This window comes from Colletotrichum acutatum (genome assembly GCF_030867785.1).
Source record: "Colletotrichum acutatum strain CBS 112980 chromosome Unknown BDZ83scaffold_90, whole genome shotgun sequence".
In the NCBI taxonomy this organism is placed as follows: Eukaryota; Fungi; Ascomycota; class Sordariomycetes; order Glomerellales; family Glomerellaceae; genus Colletotrichum; species Colletotrichum acutatum.
The window spans coordinates 162,870-180,973 of NW_026849084.1; the positions used below are offsets into that span (position 1 = coordinate 162,870).

General features: G+C 51.0%; 6 protein-coding genes across 6 annotated transcripts; 1 reads left to right on the forward strand and 5 right to left on the reverse strand.

Moving 5' to 3' along the window:
* Positions 1-6: 6 nt before the first annotated feature.
* Positions 7-1,914, reverse strand: BDZ83DRAFT_584592 (alpha-galactosidase; the record flags this gene model as incomplete). The annotated part of the gene is made up of 5 exons (XM_060505774.1): positions 7-910; positions 978-1,118; positions 1,181-1,348; positions 1,411-1,465; positions 1,530-1,914. The coding sequence occupies 5 exons, from the start codon at positions 1,912-1,914 to the stop codon at positions 7-9; spliced, it is 1,653 nt and encodes a 550-aa protein (XP_060361848.1).
* A 2,934-nt stretch (positions 1,915-4,848) lies between these two features.
* BDZ83DRAFT_794878 (aminotransferase class IV-domain-containing protein) lies at positions 4,849-5,833 on the reverse strand. The gene is made up of 2 exons (XM_060515825.1): positions 4,966-5,833; positions 4,849-4,895 (listed from the first exon to the last, which is right to left on the reverse strand). Exons 1-2 carry the CDS (start codon positions 5,784-5,786, stop codon positions 4,859-4,861), a joined length of 858 nt encoding a protein of 285 aa, XP_060361849.1. The 5' UTR covers positions 5,787-5,833; the 3' UTR covers positions 4,849-4,858.
* A 506-nt stretch (positions 5,834-6,339) lies between these two features.
* On the reverse strand, positions 6,340-6,902 carry BDZ83DRAFT_785358 (uncharacterized protein; the record flags this gene model as incomplete). Its single annotated transcript, XM_060515626.1, has 2 exons — positions 6,715-6,902; positions 6,340-6,651 (listed from the first exon to the last, which is right to left on the reverse strand). The coding sequence occupies exons 1-2, from the start codon at positions 6,841-6,843 to the stop codon at positions 6,340-6,342; spliced, it is 441 nt and encodes a 146-aa protein (XP_060361850.1). The 5' UTR covers positions 6,844-6,902.
* Positions 6,903-7,912: 1,010 nt separating this feature from the next.
* BDZ83DRAFT_785360 (uncharacterized protein) lies at positions 7,913-8,985 on the reverse strand (the record flags this gene model as incomplete). Its single annotated transcript, XM_060515627.1, has 4 exons — positions 7,913-8,268; positions 8,318-8,490; positions 8,543-8,608; positions 8,859-8,985. 4 exons carry the CDS (start codon positions 8,983-8,985, stop codon positions 7,951-7,953), a joined length of 684 nt encoding a protein of 227 aa, XP_060361851.1. The 3' UTR covers positions 7,913-7,950.
* Positions 8,986-10,587: 1,602 nt separating this feature from the next.
* On the forward strand, positions 10,588-11,246 carry BDZ83DRAFT_584594 (uncharacterized protein; the record flags this gene model as incomplete). Its single annotated transcript, XM_060505776.1, has 3 exons — positions 10,588-10,708; positions 10,759-10,983; positions 11,032-11,246. 3 exons carry the CDS (start codon positions 10,588-10,590, stop codon positions 11,244-11,246), a joined length of 561 nt encoding a protein of 186 aa, XP_060361852.1.
* A 4,561-nt stretch (positions 11,247-15,807) lies between these two features.
* On the reverse strand, positions 15,808-17,253 carry BDZ83DRAFT_631144 (uncharacterized protein). Its single transcript, XM_060508887.1, has 4 exons — positions 17,156-17,253; positions 16,641-16,769; positions 16,366-16,590; positions 15,808-16,317 (listed from the first exon to the last, which is right to left on the reverse strand). Exons 2-4 carry the CDS (start codon positions 16,759-16,761, stop codon positions 16,103-16,105), a joined length of 561 nt encoding a protein of 186 aa, XP_060361853.1. The 5' UTR covers positions 16,762-16,769; positions 17,156-17,253; the 3' UTR covers positions 15,808-16,102.
* Between the last annotated feature and the right edge of the window lie 851 nt (positions 17,254-18,104).

Consider the following 18,104-nt stretch of genomic DNA (forward strand, 5'->3'; position numbering starts at 1 on the left):
GAGACTCTAGCTGGCCTCGAAAACCTCGATACCAACCAAGTCCGGGGCCCAAGCACTCCCAAACGACTTAAACTCCACCGTGTTCGAGCTATCGCCCTTGAAGCCATCGACCTCGACGAGCAAGCGGCCAGTATCAAACCAGTTGCCGCCGGAGATGGGGAAGGCCCACCGCTTCTCGGTACCACCATTGACGGAGATAGTCAAGTTACGGGTGTTGGAACCAAACTGCCATGCGGAGTCGAGGGCGATCTCATAGTTGATGAAGTCAACGCCAAGCAGCTTCTTGCCCTCTGACTTGGCCTCAACGCCCTCAAACTTGACCGCGGCCCCTGAACCGATATTCCCCACCTTTGTACTGCTTGGGAGACACTGACCCTCTGCGCAAGTAACCTTGGAGGCTGAGCCAGACAGCGCGGCAGCAGTGGCCGTGTAATATCCGGCTGACGCGTCGACGGCGGGTGCCGTCGTGGAGAGGTCCGAGAGCACGAGCAACTTGAGCTCGTGGCCTTTCAACGTCGTCTCGTACGTGCCCGAGATGGAGCCGATGTCACTCGCCGCCCATACGTCACGGGCGTTGGCCGAGGCGACACCCAAGACGGCCGCAAGGTCGACGCTCACGGCCTGGGAATCGTTCTTCCAGTTTGCCAGGCCGACCACGAGGCGGGAGCCCGATAACTCGCCGGCCCAGACGTCCCACTCCTCCTCGGTGTAGCGACGGACGAGTTCTGTCTGCTTGGCGAGGGGGTCTTGGTTGAGAGCGATGACTTCCTTATTCACGAGGATCTCGTGGGCTGATTCCGGGACAAGACCGGGGATAGCGGGGGCACCGAGGGTAAGGGGAGACTTGTTGATGGCCCACATTCCCATGTGGAACTTCTCCTCCTCAATCGACAGGGCGCTGAGACCAATGCTGGGATGATGTTGTCAGCGCCGGAATTGTAACGACGCACCCTTGCGGAAAGAAGTTTACTACTCACAGCAACATGTCCATGTCGGGGAAAGCACCAGGGCCGGTGTACTTGTAAAAAGGAACAACTTGGTTCGTGATCCGCCAAATGCTGCGCCAGCCGTTGTAGATGTCGTTGCTGATCCTCCAGCTGTTACCAATTTTGGGCGCCCTGGTGATCAAGTTAGTTCCTTGTGAATGCTTGAGAGAATTTCGCTACCGTGGACGACGCACCAGATTCCCAGGTCAGTTCCGGTCCCCCATTGGCAGACTTGATAGAGGATGTCTCGGTCTGTTGTGTTCAACGCATCTGCCATGGCTACGAAGCGATCCGGTGAAACGGCCTCTTCGGAAACGTAGTCGACCATAACCGTGGGCTCGACCGCGTAGCAGTTATCGTATCTGATGTGCACCTCGTATTAACACCTGACCTTCCTAAGGACTTTACTCCTTGGTGGACGTACTTCAGGGAATCTGCGCCCCAGTCGGCGAATGACTTGGCATCGGTGAGCTCATGATCTGAACATCTTGTTAGGACCATCTAGTACACTGAGCATTGGTGTTCCGGGTAATTACTACTCACCGAGAGAAGCGGGTTGATCTGTGGAACCGCATTGGTAGTACCCGCCGCCGGAGTATACGCCGAACTTCAGGCCGAGATTGTGGATGTAATCACCGAGCTCCTTGCCGCCTCCGGATGGGAACAACTCCGGATTCCACACGAGCTCGCCGTCAGCGGAGCGCTCCTTGGCCGGCCAGCCGCAGTCGGTAGTCACGGTGGTGTACCCGGCGTCGGCTAGACCCGTGTTGATCAAGGCGTGTGCGTTCTCCTTGATCAGCGTCTCATTGGGGTAGCAGTTGTAGTAGTTGTAACTGTTCCATCCCATCTGAGGTGTCGGCGTCTTATGGGTCTTGGCCGAGGCGCGGGCAGCGAGCGCCGTCAGGAGCGTGAACGCGACGGAGGCCATGGTTGATGATCCGATGAGGTCGGGTTGAGATTCTCAGAGGTTCGCAACTACCACAACTCTTCCTACAACAACACTGCATTTTGCCATGGGATACTCATGTTTATAGCTCAATTGCAGGCCATGTTCCGAGTGCGCAAATGCAACCGTCTCCCCGCACGGCCCCGTCTTCCCCGGAATTGATTCAATGCCACCCTCGGACCAGGTGAGGTCATCACGATTCTACGCGCACCATTGAAATATCGTTCCGGTAGTTCCAAGATCTCCACCAGTTCCCCCAGGGTAAGAAAAAGCCACATGATGGATGAGTCGGGGAAACAACGCGGGGAAAACGGTCGGGCTGAGTAAACTTATCGGGGTAAACGTCCCATTGACGGACACAACCACTCGGACTCGGGCGCTTATAAACAAAATGCGACATTGTGCAGCGGTCGTGCAGATGTGCCTGGCTCCACCCGGGCCGCATCAGTCTATCAGATGGTCCATGGGCTTGAAGTGGTTTAAAGGCCGGTCAATGCCAATGTTTCCCCCGCAGTTGAGGAGGAGTCGTATCAGGGTTGCGGCTAGGGTGGGATGGGAAGAATGAGTGAAATAGGAAATCTAGGCGGGCGTTTGACAAGGTTCGTGATGGTGGGGTTGAGATGAGATTTGTTTGCTCGGGTTTGCACGACTCATGCGCCCTGTCTTGACTGGGCAGATGTACTTTAGTCTGGATGTCACCTCACTGACACGCGCTCAACTTAGAATGCGATGGATCAAGATGCTCTCTGATGAACGCAAAGTCGGCAGAGTTCCACGGTTAAAAGACTTAAACTCAACGTCTACACTACCCGCATCAGATTAGTGTCAAGACCTGCCAGTTCCAAGTCTTAAGCCAAGACAACTTGGGCGTCTGTTTCCGGGCGAGTCCTACTCTCTCGTATGTTTCCTCGGCCTCGCTTGTCGCTTCACAGATGACTAGACAAAGTGCCTCAAAATTTGACCATCCGGGCTCTTCTTTGCTACAATCATCCGTATGAACCACCACCAGCGGACACTTGTCGTCGCGGTAAATACCCGTGTCCAGCTCCCAGTTCGATTCGTCTCCCGGTCCAGTGACAATCGAGACGACATAGTCTTGATCATTTACATTAACTCTGAACAGACTTGGAGCCCCTCCTTGGCCGTGTTCACAGGCCCAGCCGGTTCATCGAAGCTGGCATGTTCAATGAAGGCAGTGTTGTGGTACGTACTAACCATCTGTCGGCTACAAATCAAAGGCATAGTTAAAGCTTTGAGAATGAGCTTTGCGAACATAATCTCCCCGTATGGATTATCGGGAACTCTTGGTTGGATGACGTATTCAAAAAGTTGAGCAATCCAAGGGCTCGGCCCTAGTACATGTTTTGTCGATTCCTCTAAAAGTACCATATCGTCAGTTACGGCCCATGACCATGAAGGGGAGCGGTAGTTGTCTCTTTCGTGATAGCAGAAGTTTCCCTCGGGGATCTATAGGAGGCCGCGCCGAAAGTCCGAAGTCCAGAGACCGGCAAGATAGCCCCCTCAAGAACTGAAAGCAGACGTTGTGTAATACCCGGGAAGGCCGGTAGTTTGTCTGAACCGCACGTAAGCTTCCTTTGGGTATATGCATTTACTATTTCTAGTAGTCACACCGGATGACATTTGTTTCCAGGGTCCGGGAGAGGGAGAGGCGAGAATTCCGGAGGGAAGGTCTGTGTAAGATCTTTGTAGGCAGACTGCGGTGATTTGTTGTTGGAGGGAAGGCCATCTGTCGAGACAAGATACTGCGGGCACCTCCAGTAAATCATGTTTTGACCATGTAGGGTATGCATTGGCGACAGCATATACTATACAAGTGTCACTCGTGTTTGCAACGCACTATTTCAGTCAAGGCCTCGATAGTCCTCTTTGTTTTGATCTTTCCGCCAGACAGTAGCCACGGGACTGTGTTGACTGTTCGAAATTTTGATTGTGGCATTGACGCTTACTTATTGCTGTCTGAGCGTGGTCTGACTTGAGTATACCTTCTCTACTTCCTATTGACACCAGAGCAGAAAGTGTAACTGTTGAATTGCGGTAAACCAACCTCATTCTTTGAAACTAATTCTCCTGATCCGACTCGGAATCTTGCTGGATGCAAAGGCAGCCTATCCATAAGAAACGAAGATCCAGACTGCGAGTTATCGTAATGGCATCTTGGGAATTCCGAGAAGCCTCTATGACGGCAATGGAGTCTTGAAAAGGCCCCAAGGTTTCGGCCGTCAGGGCAGGGGAGATTGCACCACCACAGCAGTGACTCAGAGCAACGTGGTGATCTTTCACGCCTTTCGTCAGGACTAAGCGGACATTTCCAGAATCCAGATATTCTCCTACTTCAACAATTCTGGTGGGTAGCTCGCGCTCTTGGCCTGATAGATAATACTTGTGTGAATTACGGCAGTCCGTCAACCATTGCCTCGCGAGTGCATGATCCCGGCTAGATCCAAGATACTCACCAGTGTCAGAACGACCGGTTTGGAAACTGGCAATGCGCGAAGTGGTATCTGAAGCAGAATTATCAGCATAAATCCATCTCCCAGATAGGTATGGTAAGATATGAAACTAAACAATTGTATATTCTTGTATGTGTTGTCAACTTGCCCAAAATAAGCAGGAGAACCGGGCAGGCCCATGTGCCATAAAGTACCAATCATCATCGTCCATATATGGAGCACCGACTTGCACCATGACATCGTCGAAACAAGAAATGAATTGGTTGCCAGATATACAAGTGTGCGGCATTTACAGAAAGCTGAATTTCCGAATGTTGCAGTTGCTTGGCCATTTCATGGAACCGACATTCGGAGCTTCTTCGGGTCGTCAGTTATTTTACTTTGCAACCATTTCAAAACGAGATATAACAAATTTAAACTGTGCGACAGTGGTCTTTGTACTTATGCCATCCACGTTATGCAAAAACAGGCCATGGATAGACGTTGAGCGCTCTGGAGATTCTTTCGATTAGGGTGCCGTCAATCATCGAGCCGGAAGCATCCTCGGGCTCACAAAACTTACTCATCTCGAGTCTTTCTTTCCAGAGTGACCTTCCCCTGTATGAAGCCCCCTACAGCCGAACTCAACCAAACCACCTCGCCATCGCCGATGTCCAAAGCTGTGATCAATGTTTCCTTCACACCCGCATTTTCCACTGCCCATCTTCTCGAGACGCCCATCTTGCATCCAGTCACACTACTCGGAGTCACCAATCTGCCACCCCTCCAAAAGTACACGGTCCTAAACGCGGCTCCCATGATATGACCGTTCTCATTCTGTAACAGCACGTCACATTCAGCAGGCGACGTCGCCTCGTCTATACCCGCACGTTTCCAAGCGGCGCTGTAAGACTGGCGATGCGTTGTTTTGTGCTTGGTGAACAGTGAAGGCTTTGTCGGCTCCATGTCCAGGTACACAGGGATTTCTGAAGTACTGAGAGAGTCCGTGATGTTCGACAAGGTTCTTGGGTAAAGGGAATCCGTTGAGGTGGGCCTCGGGCCCGACATGATGCTGAGAATCCCGTCTCTCTTGAAGGCCAAGCGCACGATGAAGCGTCTGCCCGGGTCCTTGGATGCTTCGCCGTGGGTTGAAAGCATGTGGGCGCTGACCTGCTTGGACAATGCTTGTACACGGTCGATGCTACGCAAGTCCTCAGCCACGGCGGTCCATGAAATATCAGACGCCGCGGCTTGGAGACGATCGATCCCGTGCTGAAGCAGGTAGCAGTATGGTTCCGGCAAAGATGCCTCGTTGTAGGGCAGACCTGCTGAGTAGGCAAAGGTTGTGATGATCTCGAAGTTTGGGTCAGAGACGATTGCCTCAACCTCGTCGTTAGAGGCCATAGCTAGTTTCGGCGCGATAAGAAAGCCTAGGGCATGGTTTCATGCTTCAAAAGAAGCAAAGGTTGGGAGAGCATTGGGAATTTATGTTGGCCGGACGTCAGTCCCGCGACTTATCAGCTGCAGGCCTGCGGCGCAGCCACCAGGGGTCAGAGAATAAGTCGTGTCCGTCTTAACCGAATCCAGGCTAGCAGATTTAGGCAGGTAACATCCTTTCGCTGGAGGGCTGACGATGGTGGTCTTTGACAACTTGTAATCGAATAGTGAATCTAAGTTCCGTGGATGTGCGCACGCTTCTGGCAAAACGGTACTACACCTGGACACTCTATCAATCAGGATACGCAATCTGTGAGAGGTACAACCGCCCATGAACTCTCCGTCTCCGACCAAGGTTTGTGATTGTTGTAACCAGGAGATTTTATTGTACTTCTGCCCTTGTATAAAATGACAAAAGCTGGCAACAACTATAGACTGTTTATCCCATTCCGCTCCCCCAACATTACGACCTCCCTGAAGAGATCATAAACATGAATCCTACTAAGATACCCTACAATATTTACGCGTATTCTTTCGTCCAGTTGGTGTCGAGGTCAGTGATCTCGTCACGCTTAACAACACCGTCCTCCTCCATGCCCTCGTGTCTTTTCTTCGCGTACTCGTGCGTCCAGTTAGTGTCGAGGTCAGTGATCTCGTCACGCTTAACCTCAACACCGTCCTCCTCAATGCCCTCATGTCTCTTCTTCGCGTACTCGTGCGTCCAGTTGGTGTCCAAGTCGGTGGACTCATCGCGAGTAGCGAGGAGAGGAGAGTTACACGGAACCTTCAGCGGGCCGATCCCGACCCACTCGCTGCCGGGATACTGGCCACACTGAGTATGTCAAGTTAGCGGGTTTACTCTTTCACAGCTGCTCGAAGAGGACAAAGGCCTCACAATAAGCTTGGAGGAATCCAAGAGCGCCTTCTGGCTGCGGGTGAGGTTGTCGGTGTTGACTCCGGCAGGGGCTCCCACAGCAAGGGCCAGGATGCTGGCAAGGGAGAGAAGAGAAGATTGGAGCTGCATCTTGAATGAGTTGAAAAGTTTAATTGGGAATGATCTTGAGATCAGGTGTAGATTGGAACTGAGAATGTTTGGATGGAGATGCTCCAGGAGACAAAAAGGGCAGCGGACGAAGAATTCTTTATACTTTTCATCGCCGCGGCATAACGATATATGCCCCAGTCTCTACTTGCTGTTGTTGTGGCCTTATACGCGGACGCGGAGTAACTTGAGGGTTTTCTTTCCGCACATCTCGATAATTCTGCCTCAGAGAAACATGTTAGGAGAGGCATTCGATAGGGACTTCGGTTTGCCGCGAGAGCCGGCAACTAGCATCAAATGGTTCGGTCTCATCTCAACGGAGAAAGACTGTCATGTTCTCTGACGATACGAACTGCTGCGCCGTACACTATCGTGAACGAGTACAGGTGTTGTTGTTTCTCATTCCTATTCAAGACTAACCCCGGTGGCTCCAGCCCCTTTGATGCAGTTGCTTCACGAAAGGACCCTCGTACGCGCGCGCACTCAGTCTGCTTCTCTTCATCCTTGACCAAGATATTACCAAGTCAGAGGCTGATGGTCCTTTTGTTGGCGTTTAGACCCACACATGAATACGTGAAATATACTTCTATCTTTCAATCCTAGGGAGGGGTGTTCTCCGAAAGGCCGTTGTAACGGTCCCAACATGCATTCTCACGTAAGACTAGACCATCCGCTCAGAAAGATAACTCTGAGACTACTAGACAACAAGTAGTACTTTCTGCTTCTATTTGTTTCACTATCAGATGGCTTAAATTATTGCAAGTAAGAGTGAACTGGGGGTTTCTTGGCTGGAATTCCTAGATACTGTGCCTTTTCCGCGACAGACCTGGTCAACAAAGTGATTCTGCTGGGCTTATAAGGACAAATTTGTTATACCAACTGCAGCTGAATGAGATCTCTGGCAGCGTCTACGTAAGGATTACTTATGAGGTCTGCGATTACAGAATTATGCATGTGAGAATGTATTGCCGTTCCTCGACAATACAGCTGATTCAACAGGCTTGGCGAGCGTGCTCTCGACAAAACTCGAAATAGACATGAGCTTGCAACTGGCATATTTCGGAAGTCAAAGCAAGTATGCCTCTAAAACTACGATTGAGTTTGCCATTCCCTCGTCCATCTTAGCAAATCGTCCCAATTCTGGCACTTGTGTTCGCTGTCAAAACCCGTCACCCCACCGGTCTGCGGATTCGCAACCTCAACGGTTAAATCAGGCTGACACATGAGGACATTACGAAGCAGCTCAACGCAGTGATTGAAGTGGACAGTCTCTGGCACCTGATGATGATGTTGTCCATTCTCATCGGGGGCGTGCAGATGGCTCCTCCTCTTTTGGCGATGGTCTGGTTCAGTGGGTGGCCTACTTTCTTGGTCATAGAGAGACCACCAGCTCCTCCATATTTGCTCCTATACTCATGATTAGAGCAGAACTTGGAACGATATGGGCATCTCTTACCAGACAATGCACTTGATGGAATGTCGAGAAGACAGACCTCTCTGGGGCTATGGATGGATGGATAAAGAATCCGCCGTCCTCTGGAAACAGGTTCTCCCATGCACGGTTTCTTTCTCGGTTTGGACGTCCTATAAACGATTCATTCCCTTGGAGAGGGTGAATAACTTCACTTACTAGTATATGTTAGTGACTTGGGAACGCCCTAGGTACCAAGGTGACACTTACACTCAAGAGTTTGAGAGACCTCCTGTTTAATGTGACGCGATCCCTTTCCAACCAAGTATCCAATTCCTAGAGAGAAAGAAACAGCCATCACGAACACAAAGATAGTGCTCCTGATGAACTCTCTGGGACCTTTGAGCCGGGTGCTGTCTGCCCACCGAAAATAGAGGCCCTCATTCACCTTGGTGTCAAGTCGAAAGGACCACATACTGTCTGGGTGGATTGAAACCGACAGAGCTGAAGGAAAAAGCAGAAAATTGGAGAATATCGCACACAGAGAAAGAGTGCAAGTAAAGCAAGTCTCATCAAGAACAGTAACCTTCACGCGAGTGACCAAGCGAGGTAGTCCAGGGTCTAGGCAGAAGTTCAAAGTGGCAACTCAACGCCTCTAAGGTCCTTTGGGAATTATCTGGAGGCACCAGCTGATACATTTTGAATAGGGTCATGTTTTTCAATCGAGAAGGTAGTATCGATAAGTTCTGTGCCGCAGGTGACAGTCATGTTCAAGCCAGCCATTAGGCTCACAATGGGTGCCTTACGACCCCGGCCCAAGGTACATGTAATTCAAAGGCCGACATGTAAATACTTCAGTCACGGAGATGAGACTCGATCGTCGAAGCGAACATGCCTGTCGCACTTGGCCTAGCCTTGATGACTCGAAGGATCAATTAACTGCAAGGGGAATAGATAAAGATGTGGTCGAGGAGTCCTACCCGCATCCCTTCGCTTCGGTAAGTTGCCTCCACACGCAATCACGAGCCTGTAAATCCGTTGTTGGTGCCGACGTTGCAGTGAAAAGTATGCAGTTAGAAATAAATGGGACTTTGGTCTTATGGAACTTCGGTCTTATGGAACTTTGGTCTCATGGGACTTTGGTCTTTATGAGACTTTGGTCTTAGCCTCAAATCCCATGCTGAGGCCAAAAGTTCCTTAGCCTCCCCTGAACCCGAAGGAAAGGAGGCTGGGTTGCATTACACAGCTTTCCCGCTTTTACTCCTACGTTACGGGCAGATTATCCCATCAACTGCGGGAAATGGCGACAGTATATCTGTTCCCTAGTTTTCTCCAATTCTGCTTATTTATGAAATTTTTGATTGAAGGGAATAAGGGAAATAGGTTCGGATTTTTCGTATGGTCAGCTACTCATAAAAGTACTTATTTATATACTGTCGCCATTCCGCAGTTGATGAAATGGTTTTCGGACGGCGGAGCGGGCCGCAACCACCATTAATTGGCAAAGGCTTATTTCAAAAGCTTATCTCGGGAGGACTAATCCACTACCTGCAGGGTGCACATTGCTAGCGCTTACAGATTTTGAGTTAAGCGCGTGCCGATTGATTCGAGCGCCCGCGCGGCATTAGGGGCATGCCGAAAGTTCCGTCTCGATCACCTCAGGGAGCTCAAAACAAGATAGGAGGAATCCAATGCTATCCGCGTGCCATGATTCGGCGTGACAAACGTGCTGTGCCACATTCGCCCCTTGTGATGTGATGTGATGTCGCCTGCTGACAAACCGGTCAACAAATCACGAAGTTTCCAAGAGCCTTTCACCTTCCCAATGTAGAGTGCTATTGGAAAAAAAGATTTAGGCTGTCATTCAACGCCGCTGGCGTCCATGCGTGTTCAAATGAATCATATACTGTTCTTGGGTTGAGTAAGTTTCATCACTTTTCTTTGGAAATGTTCTGGATTTTCTCCTTTCCTTCTTTCCCTTCACCGTTCCCCCCAAACTTCTGACAATCAATATGGGTGGCCATTACGAGCCTATTGAATCCGAGGAGAAAATGCCTGGCATGACGGACAGCGAGGATGTGTCGTTTCTTCGCCCAATGCGCCGTGTCTCCAACAAACCTTGGTGGACCACCATACGGCAGCATGGACACATCATCAGCGTCTACATGGTCCTCGGTTTCTCGCTGCTTGCTCTAATCACTGAGCCTCTCTGGAAGAAATGTGACTGCAAAGATCCATCACTCGGCTCTTACTGTATGATGCCTGTAGTTATGACTTTGGGGGTTGCGTTGACTGACAAAGTGGCAGCCCCAGCTATGGACGTTATCATCTACGAAGACGTTGATTTCGGGAAATACTTTGCTGCCGACAACAGGAGTCCTTATATGGAAAAGCCCTCTCGGGAGATTGATGAGATGTGGAAGGAGTTGTACAACTGTAAGTTTTGCAACTGCTTGACAGAAGAGCGAATGCTAATCAATTACCAGTTGGTCTCACTGGACTGACGCCCGAGGAGGCGTCTCAGCTTCCCGAACCTACCGCTCACCTCCCCCACGATAACAACACCTACGTGGTTTCCCTCAGTGTTTTCCACCAACTGCACTGCGTCAATCATTTGCGCAAGGCATTGTATCCCGATGAGTACCCCGGCTTGTGGGAGTATCACGAAGACGGCACCGTGAACCACGATACGATCTTGGCTCTTCACTGGGGTAAGTGATGGAACGCGTTATCCAATATTCTCTTGCTGACGATCTCAGACCATTGCGTCGACATCCTCCGTCAATCCATCATGTGTTCAGCTGACATTACTCCTACACCGTTTTATTACCGGGCCCGCGACGATAATGTTTATTCAACCTTGGCTACTAGACACCATTGTCGTAGCTTTGACAGCGTGAAGGAATGGGCAAAAGACAGACAACTACACCAGTGGAGATGGAATGAGACGGCCACGACGCAGAAAGTGGGCTAGTGGAAACAGACTGTGCTTACCATATTTGGTCCAGTCTTCCGGATTAACCTCGAGAAGCAAGTCAGTGGCAAAAGCTCACCAAGCTCTTGGTACTTTTGCTTGTTGGCATCTCTACTTTGGCACAAGATACTATCATATATACTATGATTAATTTATTCAAGGAACATCTCGAAGTTTAATTATCTCTAGAAAGAGGCACGCTTTCAGACTTGGCCACACCATAACTCTTCTGATGCATGAACAGTCCTTTTCTCTCGCCATCAAGGCACGGATAAGTCTCTGCCCAGCCCCGGTGTCGAGTATGTTTTGCCCTTCCACTGGGGTGGAACAATAACGTGCCGGTCTCTATTGATACAGACAAAGTGCACCGCCTAGAGATACCATAAGGAGTCGTGTGAACATAATAAAACAAATATGGTTGAAAGATAAAAAAAAGTTGTAGGAATAACTATTATTTTTATTTTTTGTTTGGCACGACGAAGACATTGTAGTTGAGATTTGATGAAGAGATCTTGTAGGATATCAAAGAGCAGCGCCCTTTTCCCCCACCCGATGGTCTTCAGCTCACGCACTCTCTCCATAATCGGCAGCGTTACGCACGAAAGTCTCCCAACAACTGCTACCAGAGGGGGTGTTTCCATGTTTGAAATTGTGAAAGTATGCAGCTGGCAATCCACACTCGACAGGACAAGGCCCGAATGGAGTGTAGGGGTGGTTTCGCTTTTCTCCTGTAAGCATCCTTGCCGCTCCTCGCCGCTGCCAGCAATGGAGTAATCGTTAGCGTTGAGTTACCCATGCGAACCTCTCCTGATTATCGACCTCAAATAGGAATGGTTTTGTCGCCGGGTGAAGAGAGAGCTGTCAAAAGTTCCCTGGGATTGCGGCCTAGTCCGGACCTGAGATACATCGTTGGACCCTTGCAACGGTCTAGGTCAGAAGCCGTAGGCGACTGTGCCGCGCGCTACGAGCTCCAGACGGGGCCAGAATATCAGGATAACGTGAATCTCGAAGTGCTCTTTCTGCACTAGTGACACAAGTCCCCTCCTTACAATAGTCCCTTGTTGTTGTTGTTGTTGTTGTTGTTGTTGTATTTAACGCCGTGGCGGCCGGGCTAGAGCCCTTACCGCAGACCTCCCGAAGGGTATATGGCGTGGAGGGCCGTGAGCCAAGGCTACCTACTCTACAGTACGTCGTCTCTTTACATCGTCCTCCAAATCATGCCTTGTGGCCACTACGCGTTCTGTCTGTCCCCGGTTCCCGCTGGTGCCCCAGTTTCATTCTTTCCCAAATCGTCCCTTGGAATCGGGAGGTTCTTTGTAGTCCGCACTCACATCTACCTAGGTGTGGATGCTGCTACCGCAGACAGATCTTCTGGAAGAAGTCCGTCACGCGGAGAAAGGCCTCGAAGCCTCGTGGGTCGGTGATTAATCTCTTGAAGTAGGCCTCGAGAGATCCCATAGGACCTATGGGCTCGGGCATACTGCGAGAGTGGAGGGTCGGCCACCGTTGCCTCCTCGCCAGCGTTAGTCGACAGTAGACCAGGTGGTCCACGTCTTTCGCCTCTCCACAAGAGCACATCATTAGAGCGTCGTCGTGGTTGAAACGTCGGTGATATTGCTCGAAGTCCCCGTGACCCGATCGTGCCGCCAGCAGGTGATGTAACGTAGCCCGCGGCAAGGCCAGTTCAGGAGGGCTGGACAGAGCTGCCTCAAGCCCCAAGTCCGCGTACCGCGGCCTTCGCTCTTTATACCACCATCTCCTGTGCTGGCTTTGTAATTTTTCCCTTGCAAGCCGCTTGATGCCCGCTAGTGTTGCCATTTGACCCATCCGCGCCGGCAGTGTCGTTCCTTCTTTGGCCAGCCGGTCCGCGGCCTCGTTTCCTTCGATGCCCTGGTGTCCCGGGGACCAGTGCGTCCGTATATCAAATATCCTGGCCGCTTCTTGGATTTCGAGGAACGCGTCTTGTGACGAGTCCGGCGCCTTGCCGCGGATGCCTTGTATAACGCTGGTGTTGTCGATACATATGTGGATTGGATGACCGCGATTGGTGAGCAGAGCCCTTCTGAGGCCGGTTCGCGCCCCTTCGACCTCGGCGTCGAACACTTCTGCTAGTCCGAGTCGGCCGCACCCTTGCGCTATGCGTTTGGAGTCTCGGTAGATGACGAAGCCGTACCCCACGGCTCCGTTCGTCGCCCTGGAGCCGTCCGAGAAGACGATCATATGGCTTTCCGGTACTGTCTTTAGCCAGCGCTCGAAAGCTTTCGCAGCCTCTTCTTTGCATTGAACTACTATCTGATCCTGTGAGCTTGGCAGGTACTGTGATTGGAGGAACGTTGGTCTTCCGCATCTTGGCAGAAGTTCAGCCGTCCGTTGTAGTCTCGTCTGTTGCTGTCCCTGCTGGGAGGCCGCGCGACTAGCAGGGATTGATCGGCCGACACCCGCTAGTCGCGCGGCTCTCCAGCAGGGACAGCAACAGACGAGACTACAACGGACGGCTGAACTTCTGCCAAGATGCGGAAGACCAACGTTCCTCCAATCACAGTACCTGCCAAGCTCACAGGATCAGATAGTAGTTCAATGCAAAGAAGAGGCTGCGAAAGCTTTCGAGCGCTGGCTAAAGACAGTACCGGAAAGCCATATGATCGTCTTCTCGGACGGCTCCAGGGCGACGAACGGAGCCGTGGGGTACGGCTTCGTCATCTACCGAGACTCCAAACGCATAGCGCAAGGGTGCGGCCGACTCGGACTAGCAGAAGTGTTCGACGCCGAGGTCGAAGGGGCGCGAACCGGCCTCAGAAGGGCTCTGCTCACCAATCGCGGTCATCCAATCCACATATGTATCGACAACACCAGCGTTATACAAGGCATCCGCGGCAAGGCGCCGGACTCGTCACAAGACGCGTTCCTCGAAATCCAAGAAGCGGCCAGGATATTTGATATACGGACGCACTGGTCCCCGGGACACCAGGGCATCGAAGGAAACGAGGCCGCGGACCGGCTGGCCAAAGAAGGAACGACACTGCCGGCGCGGATGGGTCAAATGGCAACACTAGCGGGCATCAAGCGGCTTGCAAGGGAAAAATTACAAAGCCAGCACAGGAGATGGTGGTATAAAGAGCGAAGGCCGCGGTACGCGGACTTGGGGCTTGAGGCAGCTCTGTCCAGCCCTCCTGAACTGGCCTTGCCGCGGGCTACGTTACATCACCTGCTGGCGGCACGATCGGGTCACGGGGACTTCGAGCAATATCACCGACGTTTCAACCACGACGACGCTCTAATGATGTGCTCTTGTGGAGAGGCGAAAGACGTGGACCACCTGGTCTACTGTCGACTAACGCTGGCGAGGAGGCAACGGTGGCCGACCCTCCACTCTCGCAGTATGCCCGAGCCCATAGGTCCTATGGGATCTCTCGAGGCCTACTTCAAGAGATTAATCACCGACCCACGAGGCTTCGAGGCCTTTCTCCGCGTGACGGACTTCTTCCAGAAGATCTGTCTGCGGTAGCAGCATCCACACCTAGGTAGATGTGAGTGCGGACTACAAAGAACCTCCCGATTCCAAGGGACGATTTGGGAAAGAATGAAACTGGGGCACCAGCGGGAACCGGGGACAGACAGAACGCGTAGTGGCCACAAGGCATGATTTGGAGGACGATGTAAAGAGACGACGTACTGTAGAGTAGGTAGCCTTGGCTCACGGCCCTCCACGCCATATACCCTTCGGGAGGTCTGCGGTAAGGGCTCTAGCCCGGCCGCCACGGCGTTAAATACAACAACAACAACAACAACAACAACAACAAGGGACTATTGTAAGGAGGGGACTTGTGTCACTAGTGCAGAAAGAGCACTTCGAGATTCACGTTATCCTGATATTCTGGCCCCGTCTGGAGCTCGTAGCGCGCGGCACAGTCGCCTACGGCTTCTGACCTAGACCGTTGCAAGGGTCCAACGATGTATCTCAGGTCCGGACTAGGCCGCAATCCCAGGGAACTTTTGACAGCTCTCTCTTCACCCGGCGACAAAACCATTCCTATTTGAGGTCGATAATCAGGAGAGGTTCGCATGGGTAACTCAACGCTAACGATTACTCCATTGCTGGCAGCGGCGAGGAGCGGCAAGGATGCTTACAGGAGAAAAGCGAAACCACCCCTACACTCCATTCGGGCCTTGTCCTGTCGAGTGTGGATTGCCAGCTGCATACTTTCACAATTTCAAACATGGAAACACCCCCTCTGGTAGCAGTTGTTGGGAGACTTTCGTGCGTAACGCTGCCGATTATGGAGAGAGTGCGTGAGCTGAAGACCATCGGGTGGGGGAAAAGGGCGCTGCTCTTTGATATCCTACAAGATCTCTTCATCAAATCTCAACTACAATGTCTTCGTCGTGCCAAACAAAAAATAAAATAATAGTTATTCCTACAACTTTTTTTATCTTTCAACCATATTTGTTTTATTATGTTCACACGACTCCTTATGGTATCTCTAGGCGGTGCACTTTGTCTGTATCAATAGAGACCGGCACGTTATTGTTCCACCCCAGTGGAAGGGCAAAACATACTCGACACCGGGGCTGGGCAGAGACTTATCCGTGCCTTGATGGCGAGAGAAAAGGACTGTTCATGCATCAGAAGAGTTATGGTGTGGCCAAGTCTGAAAGCGTGCCTCTTTCTAGAGATAATTAAACTTCGAGATGTTCCTTGAATAAATTAATCATAGTATATATGATAGTATCTTGTGCCAAAGTAGAGATGCCAACAAGCAAAAGTACCAAGAGCTTGGTGAGCTTTTGCCACTGACTTGCTTCTCGAGGTTAATCCGGAAGACTGGACCAAATATGGTAAGCACAGTCTGTTTCCACTAGCCCACTTTCTGCGTCGTGGCCGTCTCATTCCATCTCCACTGGTGTAGTTGTCTGTCTTTTGCCCATTCCTTCACGCTGTCAAAGCTACGACAATGGTGTCTAGTAGCCAAGGTTGAATAAACATTATCGTCGCGGGCCCGGTAATAAAACGGTGTAGGAGTAATGTCAGCTGAACACATGATGGATTGACGGAGGATGTCGACGCAATGGTCTGAGATCGTCAGCAAGAGAATATTGGATAACGCGTTCCATCACTTACCCCAGTGAAGAGCCAAGATCGTATCGTGGTTCACGGTGCCGTCTTCGTGATACTCCCACAAGCCGGGGTACTCATCGGGATACAATGCCTTGCGCAAATGATTGACGCAGTGCAGTTGGTGGAAAACACTGAGGGAAACCACGTAGGTGTTGTTATCGTGGGGGAGGTGAGCGGTAGGTTCGGGAAGCTGAGACGCCTCCTCGGGCGTCAGTCCAGTGAGACCAACTGGTAATTGATTAGCATTCGCTCTTCTGTCAAGCAGTTGCAAAACTTACAGTTGTACAACTCCTTCCACATCTCATCAATCTCCCGAGAGGGCTTTTCCATATAAGGACTCCTGTTGTCGGCAGCAAAGTATTTCCCGAAATCAACGTCTTCGTAGATGATAACGTCCATAGCTGGGGCTGCCACTTTGTCAGTCAACGCAACCCCCAAAGTCATAACTACAGGCATCATACAGTAAGAGCCGAGTGATGGATCTTTGCAGTCACATTTCTTCCAGAGAGGCTCAGTGATTAGAGCAAGCAGCGAGAAACCGAGGACCATGTAGACGCTGATGATGTGTCCATGCTGCCGTATGGTGGTCCACCAAGGTTTGTTGGAGACACGGCGCATTGGGCGAAGAAACGACACATCCTCGCTGTCCGTCATGCCAGGCATTTTCTCCTCGGATTCAATAGGCTCGTAATGGCCACCCATATTGATTGTCAGAAGTTTGGGGGGAACGGTGAAGGGAAAGAAGGAAAGGAGAAAATCCAGAACATTTCCAAAGAAAAGTGATGAAACTTACTCAACCCAAGAACAGTATATGATTCATTTGAACACGCATGGACGCCAGCGGCGTTGAATGACAGCCTAAATCTTTTTTTCCAATAGCACTCTACATTGGGAAGGTGAAAGGCTCTTGGAAACTTCGTGATTTGTTGACCGGTTTGTCAGCAGGCGACATCACATCACATCACAAGGGGCGAATGTGGCACAGCACGTTTGTCACGCCGAATCATGGCACGCGGATAGCATTGGATTCCTCCTATCTTGTTTTTGAGCTCCCTGAGGTGATCGAGACGGAACTTTCGGCATGCCCCTAATGCCGCGCGGGCGCTCGAATCAATCGGCACGCGCTTAACTCAAAATCTGTAAGCGCTAGCAATGTGCACCCCTGCAGGTAGTGGATTAGTCCTCCCGAGATAAGCTTTTGAAATAAGCCTTTGCCAATTAATGGTGGTTTGCGGCCCGCCTCCGCCGTCCGAAAACCATTTCATCAACTGCGGAATGGCGACAGTATATAAATAAGTACTTTTATGAGTAGCTGACCATACGAAAAATCCGAACCTATTTCCCTTATTCCCTTCAATCAAAAATTTCATAAATAAGCAGAATTGGAGAAAACTAGGGAACAGATATACTGTCGCCATTTCCCGCAGTTGATGGATAATCTGCCCGTAGTACGTAGGAGTAAAAGCGGGAAAGCTGTGTAATGCAACCCAGCCTCCTTTCCTTCGGGTTCAGGGGAGGCTAAGGAACTTTTGGCCTCAGCATGGGATTTGAGGCTAAGACCAAAGTCTCATAAAAGACCAAAGTCCATGAGACCAAAGTTCCATAGACCGAAGTTCCATAAGACCAAAGTCCCATTTATTTCTAACTGCATACTTTTCACTGCTAACGTCGGCACCAACAACGGATTTACAGGCTCGTGATTGCGTGTGGAGGCAACTTACCGAAGCGAAGGGATGCGGGTA